Genomic DNA, 8,631 nt, shown 5'->3' on the forward strand with positions numbered 1-8,631 from the left:
GCAAATATCTCTGAGCATAATGTCTCGGCGGAGAATGCGCCGTGCGCCTCCTGGAGGAAGACCATGGGTTTGATCTTCCGCTCTTTCTGGAGGAATCAGTATCCCGTCATGCACCGCTGTTTGAGCGGCACGGCACGGCACATCAACGTGTTCTGACCAGGACATGCAGCTCCTTCATTGATTTGAAAAAAATCATCAACTCTGTGTCCATTTTAAGTTTATGAATTGATTTTATTTAATCTTTGCTTGAAAAGCAGGAGCGCGTCTGTTTGAGCGAGATGTCTTTGGTTTGTGCGAGTAAGTGAGTTTGTTTCTGTTAGCATGAGTGATTAGCACTGTGCAGCGTTAGCCATTGTTGTGCTATATTAGCAGAAACTTTGTATATGAGAAACTACATTTTAATTATTGTGCTTTCTTTGGTGGCTTTGCTGCATTTCATTAAAGTAGAAACGAATTAATGCAATGCTTGTGTTTGTAGCTGGAGCAGTCTCTTCTTAAGTTTATAGTTCGACAAGCAAATCATACTCGTAAGGGAAAAGAAACGTGAATATCAAGTTTTGTGAAGTCTAGACTGGAGATTATTGAATGTAAATGATTGAATAACGTATTGTGAGAAACATTTGATTAACCGTGGTGTATTTATAATGAAGTATTTGTACCGAAGAGGAAGGAGACTTATACTTGTTGATTTGAATGCATTTTTGATATTCTTAAAAATCAAAATCTTGTTCTCTCCCCAGTTTCAAACGAGGTGCCGGAGCACCCCTGTGTCTCTCCTGTTTCCAATCAAGTGTTTGAGAGACGTCTGATCGAGAAATACATAGCGGAGAATGGAGCCGACCCCATCAATGGACAGCCACTGTCTGAGGAGCAGCTCATTGATATCAAAGGTACAGCGGCACAGATGACACCGTTTTCATGAGAAGCTCAAATGCTCTATGGCCACTTCAAAATGCATCCTTTTCTTTACTTTTAGTGTCTCACCCCATTCGACCGAAGGCTCCCTCTGCCACTAGTATTCCCGCGATCCTCAAATCTCTGCAGGATGAGTGGGTGAGTTCTTTGGCCTGACTGTGTGAAGAAGAAATGCATGATGTCTTTCTCCGTCATTGAGTTTGTCTGTCCTCCAGGATGCTGTAATGCTGCACAGTTTTACTCTGAGGCAACAGTTGCAGACCACTCGACAGGAGCTGTCTCACGCTCTCTACCAGCACGATGCAGCCTGCAGAGTCATTGCTCGTCTCACGAAAGAGGTCACTGCCGCCAGAGAGGGTAAGAGTGGCAGAATTGTGCTTTCTTGATGTGCTGATGGTACTATGCCTTTACTGACGTGTTCATTATTCTGCTTGCAGCTTTGGCTACACTCAAACCTCAAGCCGGACTGATCGCTCCACAAGCCGCTCCTGCTTCTCAGCCTGCAGCTGTGGTCAGTAATTTCTCCAGACAATTTAAGAATCCATTAGAGGTGGGAGGGAAAAAAAAAGATTTGCAAAAACAAAAGCACAGCCCGAGAGTGCACATTTTCACTGCATGATGTAGCAGCCAATTAAATTTCTGAACAAATCCGCAGCAGAAACGGTGTGCGTCTCTGAGCAAAACTGTTCAAAAACTGATTCATTTGCCAACAAAATGGTGCTAATCATTTGACTGAATGATTCTGACACATTCATAAAGACCAGCCATTTAGAATGAATTGTTTGAAATAATGATTTTGTGCCAACTGACTAGCTGCCACATTTTTAGTTTTAATTTGTTTTTTTTGTTTTTTATTTAATAACATTTCAATTTTCAAAATTTATATTTAAACCCAAAATCTACATTTCATTTTTTATAAAATTGTAAATGCATTCATAACACATCTGAGCTGCAATAAGTACCAAGCAGTCTGTGTAAATGCATCTAAATTCAGGTTATAATGATGAGTTGGTTGTCAGTGGTTTTTCATTACCACTTTATGGAAATACTGTTGTGTTTGTTTTTTTTAAAGATGCAGTGATCTTGCTATGATAATAGCAATAAAAACACACTATATGTCATCAAAATTGAGTCCAAATGATTCCCATCACTATCATTTATGGTACAATATATTTTTAATATCTTTAAACTGATTTGATCTCTTAGGGTGCTGGCGGTGAGGCCATGGAGATCAGTGAGCAGGTTGGAATGACTCCAGAGATCATACAGAAGGTGTGTTGAAATACAAGTACCACATGGTTGAATGTTCAGCAATGATTTCATTTTATGTGAGATCACGTTTTCAAAGCTAATGAAATTGATCTTGTTTTTTTTACAGCTCCAAGACAAGGCCACCGTCTTAACCACCGAGAGAAAGAAGGTGAGGGTTTAATTTGCAGTGCTTTTTTGTGTCACTGTGTGGAGCATTGTGTACCTTCATGAATGAACTTAACCTTTTATATGGCTTTGTTTTTCAGAGAGGAAAGACTGTGCCGGAGGAGCTGGTCAGAGCAGAAGATCTCGGCAAGTACCGCCAAGTGGCGTCGCATGCTGTAAGTAGCCAATAAGTTTTCCATTATGCACTCAAGGGATGCTAACTTGCATAAATCCCCATGATCAATCATCCTTTAAATTAACGATCAATTAATCGATTATCCTTAATCTCTTAAACCTGTGGTTTTTAGTGATAAGCGGAGCGCTCTTTGCATACTTTCTAGTCTATAATCCATTCAGAATTTGAATACATTCATACACTCTCTGATAACCATTTATCCAATATTGGCACTTGCCATTGTGTTGCATTTACTACTTGTGCAACCACATACTCCTACAGATATATTTCATGTATCGACCCCCCCGTTGTTTAAAAAAAAAAAAAACATAATACCTTTTTAAACTCTTTAACTGATAGTATTAATTGGTCAAAATTCTTACTTCTGGTAAGTGGTTAAGCAATTAATGTCAATTAAATTAAATCTTAAATAGTAATATCTGTTACATCCAATGTTTGTGTGTGCTATGCATTTTTATCCACATTACAATATAATCTTGTTAGCTTAGCGTTTTGAGTCAGTCAATCATGATCTTCAATGTCATTTATTGCCTTATTAGGCAGGATCCTATGTAGACAGCAGGCAGCTTCTATTCCAGGCAATGTTTGGAACGGAACTCATCTCAAATAAAACTTATTTATTTTTTTCTCTTCCTGCTCAACAGGGTCTTCACAGTGCCAGTATACCAGGAATCCTCTCTCTGGATCTCTGCCCAACAGACACCAACAAAGTCCTCACCGGTACTTTACAACACGATTACACAAACACAATTTGATCACAAGTCATCAGATTCACAAAATTGGAACGTGTCTCCTTTGAGCTCTTGTGGTCCGATATACATCACTTACCCTTGTATCCCTTGTGTTACTGCATGTTGATGGCACTTTGTTCCTAAAAATAGACTCGCATATACACTGCCACAACGATAGTTTTTTTTTGACATGCTCTCCCCAGGTGGTGCGGATAAGAACGTGGTGGTGTTTGACCGTCGGGAGGAGCAGATTGTTGCCACCCTCAAAGGGCACACCAAAAAGGTCTCGTCTGTCATCTACCACCCTGCTCAGGTAGGTTATCGATCCCACGCTTTATTCATAAACTCATTTCTGGTTTGTCTTCAGTTCTCACATCTCTTCACATGTTCTCTCAGTCGGTGGTGTTCTCAGCGTCTCCAGACAGCACTATCCGTGTGTGGTCGGTCAGCGGGGGCAACTGCGTGCAGGTGATCAGAGCCCACGAGGCCAGTGTTACCGGCCTCTCTCTGCACGCTACCGGAGACTACTTACTGAGCTCATCTGAGGACCAGGTAACACACAGGCTGATGGTTGAGGAACAGTACACGAGCAACTAGGGATGTAACAATATTATCGATATCGTGATATCTCGATAGCAAAACTGTCTCGATATTATCATGGTCACATGACGATATGAAACGGGCAAAAAGTGTCGTTTTTAATAAAAATATATTTGAACTTCCAATTCTAATGTAAAAGGTCTTTTAAAATTGTGTTTTGGGTCATTATGCCTTGGTTCTGGCGATCAGCTCGTGATCTGTGTTTTCCGCGGCTCTGTTCACAGTGAATGAATGCAGTGAACTTGTTTATTGCACATGCTGTGAGTTTATTGTGCGTTTGGGAACACAACAGCCACCAGTTATGCTTTATTTTCGTGGCATATGATTACAGCATTTCACTAGATTTGTAGTGAGATGCATTTTTGTAAGCATGTAAAAGCTCAACTGTTGTTTCCGTCAAAATAAAACCTTAAAAGTGCAATATGAATTGCTGACAGCTAGCGGTTTAAATGCAGTCCAAATTGTAGAAATTAGGAAAGGAGTATTGTAATTTCCCTACTGTAGTGTAAAGCTTAAATAATATAGCTATGTAATTCATTTTCATTTATTTTAGTGCAATTGTTTTAAAATATATGGCTATTACTGTTGTTGTTGTTTTATTATTTTCTAATTTGTTTTGGCTTCCTAAAACACCAGTGTGAGTGTAATGTAGACTGAGACAGTATATCTCAAATATATGACTTAAGTTTTCTTAGTTAAGGACATGGCTTGGAGCTCTTAATTTTGAACTCTCAAAGTGCATTAGATAGGAAATAAATGAAAATTTTGTAAATTTTAAAGTGAAATTTATTCAGATTTTTTTTTTTTTTTTTTAATTATCGCAATAAGTATCAAATCGTGTACTTCATATTGCAATATTATCGTATCATGAGATTTTGATAGTTACGTCTCTACAAACAATGCATAAACATGATTTTACTAAATTACATTTTGCTCTTATAATTAATAAAATTTGTTTTGTGGTTTGTAGTTTAACTACTTTTTTGAAAAGAACCTTTTTTTAATTTATTTTGAGCAGTTTTCTACCTCTGTCATAATGCATTATGCATTATTGTGTTGTAGTACTGGGCCTTCTCGGATATCCAAACTGGACGTGTCCTGACTAAAGTGACCGATGAGACCGCTGGATGTGGTAAGTATTTCTCTCTGTTGACTAGGACAGGGTAGTGTATCAGATATTAAGAAAATCATTATTGTGTTGGCATTATAAATATTTTCTGCATTATTTATAGGCTTTGGAATTGAAAACTGGCTGTAATTCAGAAAAAAACAATGTTTCATTGGTTGTTCCTCATTCTAAAATATTTCTTGTTTGTTGATTTTCTGATAAACGTGGTTTTAAGTTTTTGTGAGGGCAGTGAAAACAAATTGCATTTATTTTTTCTTCAAAAGTACTAAAGTCATTAATGTAACTGTGAAGGAGAATTTTAAATGGGGAAAAAAATGTATACAGCCATAAAATAAACAAGAAAACAGAACTATAATGTAGTATAATAGGAAAAAACTGTAATTATAATTTCTTTATCCGTAATGTTGTGATGATTTTAATGTGCTTTCTATGTGTAACGCCTATAAATACAGAGAAACTTTTTAGTCCATATAGCCCAGTAGACTAGTTCCACATGCTCAGTTCAGATTTATTTAATGGAAAATGTCTAATTTTTAACTAGATCTTTACTTTAAAATAATACAAAAATGGCTTTTGGATGAACTGCTGCTGCTCGAATGAAAACAATGTTCATTTGAGCAAATGAATATGTACAGCATATCTTTGAAGGCTGAAAAATATCAAAGTTTAAGTTTATTTATTTTTAGATATTGCACAGCACTTAAACTTGATCATTAATGCTCACATGTGGAAAATGTAAAGCCCTTCTTCTTTCCCTTCAGCTCTGACCTGTGCTCAGTTCCATCCTGACGGTCTGATTTTTGGCACTGGCACGGCAGATTCTCAGATTAAGATCTGGGATCTGAAGGAACGGACCAATGTAGCCAACTTCCCCGGACATTCAGGTCCTGTGACGTCCATCGCCTTCTCTGAGAATGGATACTATCTGGCCACTGGTAAGTCACATGACCCTGACTTGGGAGGAAAAGGAATGTGTATGAAAAGGAACTGGATTTCTCAAGTCAAATCACATTTATTTTAGTGCTGTCAAACGACTAATTGCATCCAAAATAAAAGTTTATTTACACAATATGTGTGTGTGTACTGTGTATATTTAACTTGTTTATAAAAAGACACACACATAGTATAAACATGTAAATATTTTAAAAATATATATTTATATTCATACATTTTTCTTAAATATGCACATGCATGTGTGTGTCTTTATATATACATAATAAATAGACACTACACACATTATGTAAACTTATTTTGGATGCAATGAATCACAATTAATCGTTTGACAGCACTTATTTATATAGTAATAAACAGATCATTAACGGATAATGTTGCAAAATAATGAAAGTGTGAAGCAGCTCTACAGAAGGCAATAGTGTTCAGCTCAATTCAGTTCAAAGTTAGTTCTTATCCAAAAGAGTTCTTCGCTGATTTAATGTAAATTGTCTTTTAAACTCGATTTCTACCCGTTTTGTTTGACCTGTAGGTGCTCAGGACAGTTCACTCAAACTGTGGGATTTGAGGAAGCTGAAGAACTTCAAGACAATCACTTTGGACAACAATTATGAGGTCTTCTTACATAGTGTCAAACAGATGAAGAACAACACATAGCAGTCATATCTGTGGCCTGTTTTACTACATTCACTGAAAGCTTGGCTAATATTTCTGACTTTCTCCTGTAGGTGAAGTCTTTGGTCTTTGACCAGAGTGGAACATATCTGGCTGTTGGTGGATCAGACATAAGGGTTTATATCTGCAAACAGTGGTCTGAGGTCCTCAACTTCTCTGGTGAGTTAAGCCAATAAATGTTCAGTTTTTAGGAATATTATACATGAAGTGAAATGCCATTCTGTGTGTGCTTTTAAGTTGTGTGAGGTTTGCTGTCTTTGTCAAGAATGTTCTGTTCTGAGCTGTCAAACTGACTTTTTTCGTAACTATGCGTTCTTATGTTTTAACTTCTCTTGCGTTCTCCTGTAGATCACTCTGGTCTGGTGACCGGTGTGTCTTTCGGTGAGCATGCTCAGTTCCTGGCTTCCACTGGCATGGACAGAAGTCTCAAATTCTACAGCCTGTAATAGAAATGGAGAACCTTCAGGGGAGATGTGAAACAGGATGTGATCATTTTCCCACAGCAAACATGTCCGTCAGTAATAAATTGTGCATGTGTATACATAGATATACATTCACTGTCATATACATTGTAGTGATGAATTCCTCGGACACATACAGTATACCTGACTTTGAATTCAGTAACTTCTTTTGTCAGCTATTGCTTTAAGACAGATTTTGGCAGATTAGGGTTGATTCAAGCTCTCTTTTTTTTTTTTTTCCTGTCTACCTTTTTAAGCTTTGCTTGTAGACTGGCAAACTTTGTTAGTGACCCATGACTTCTCTTTTTTTTTATCCTTTTGTGGACAATAACAACAAATGTGAAATAGATTCCAATAAAGTTTAAATTGTTTTTATTTATTGTTTTTTTTTTTTATTATTAATTGAATATGCACTTGCAAGAACTGATCAGGAGTTTGTTTTGATGCATTCAGAATGTCAATTTTTACAATGCAGATGCAATGCAGTGTATTTTTGCAGTGTTTGACAGAAGCCTTACAGAGAACAGTGCCTTAATATCTGTGAGCTGGACAATATCAGCCACTGCCAGGAAGAGCAGGATGATGAAATTTTGTGAGAAACTAATACCGTGCAAGGGATCATCATCCGTCTGTTGACTTGGAACCTTTGATCTCACATTACTGGCACTTATCAGCCTAAAGCCTGTTCAAGCATGATCCCTCAGGTTTTTGACCTGCATTTTGAATGCAACTTTAATTAAAATATATAGAGATATGGCCAAGATGAGCCATTAATGTTTTCATCCACTTTGGCAGAAGATTAAAAAAAACATTTATTTGAGTGTTAAAAACCTACTTTTTGGAGTACTGACGTGATGTATCATGCATTTTTAAGGTTTCTAAATTTAGCTAAACTGCTGAAAAACTTGTTGCACACAATCTACTACATGTATTTTGTTGCCTGATTGGTAGTTTATTATACTTTTGTAGCAAGGCTGTTTAGTAAAATTCTAAAAAGACAAGACAAAAAAAAAACGTATGTTTTTTGCTGTGAAATACCTTGAGCAATTTTTATAGCAATATTTTGACAGAAGCATTTACAGGACTGAAGCAATTTAGGTTTGCTTTATCCATAAATAATTTTTAGAAGCATTTAGTTAAATAGTATCAAATGATGCATTAGGCTTTTAAAGCACGTTTATTTATTTGTCTTTTTTCAACTTTGTTTTGCCCCCCACATCAAAAACTACAGAGCTTTGATAATAAATCTGACCATGTTTCTTACTAAGACTGTTGAAATTATAGTACAAATATATAAAGTACTTATAAAATGTCAACCTTTATCTCACAATATTTTTTTTCATATGCATTTTATGTAAGTAATGTAGACCTGTTTATACTATTATAAAAAAATCTCATTGTCAAGCTATCAGAATTTAGTCTTATTTTTTGTAAATATAAATGTGCAGCATCTGCGCCAAATTGCTGATAATCAGACCAACTGCAAGATGTGCTTTTATATATTCTTAGTCGAACTGATTTAAATGTGGCTTCAGAATTCAAATGCGTTTTCACTGT

The 8,631-nt window shown here is 36.6% G+C and overlaps 1 protein-coding gene across 1 annotated transcript; it reads left to right on the forward strand.

Moving 5' to 3' along the window:
• Positions 1–3: 3 nt before the first annotated feature.
• Positions 4–8,445, forward strand: prpf19 (pre-mRNA processing factor 19). The gene is made up of 16 exons (XM_058798838.1): positions 4–297; positions 741–890; positions 977–1,053; positions 1,131–1,272; positions 1,353–1,426; positions 2,122–2,187; positions 2,294–2,335; positions 2,433–2,507; positions 3,172–3,247; positions 3,462–3,571; positions 3,655–3,810; positions 4,921–4,990; positions 5,749–5,922; positions 6,471–6,553; positions 6,667–6,772; positions 6,962–8,445. Exons 1-16 carry the CDS (start codon positions 279–281, stop codon positions 7,057–7,059), a joined length of 1,518 nt encoding a protein of 505 aa, XP_058654821.1. The 5' UTR covers positions 4–278; the 3' UTR covers positions 7,060–8,445.
• Positions 8,446–8,631: the final 186 nt, after the last annotated feature.

Source organism: Onychostoma macrolepis, chromosome 14 (assembly GCF_012432095.1).
Source record: "Onychostoma macrolepis isolate SWU-2019 chromosome 14, ASM1243209v1, whole genome shotgun sequence".
Classification (NCBI taxonomy): Eukaryota; Metazoa; Chordata; class Actinopteri; order Cypriniformes; family Cyprinidae; genus Onychostoma; species Onychostoma macrolepis.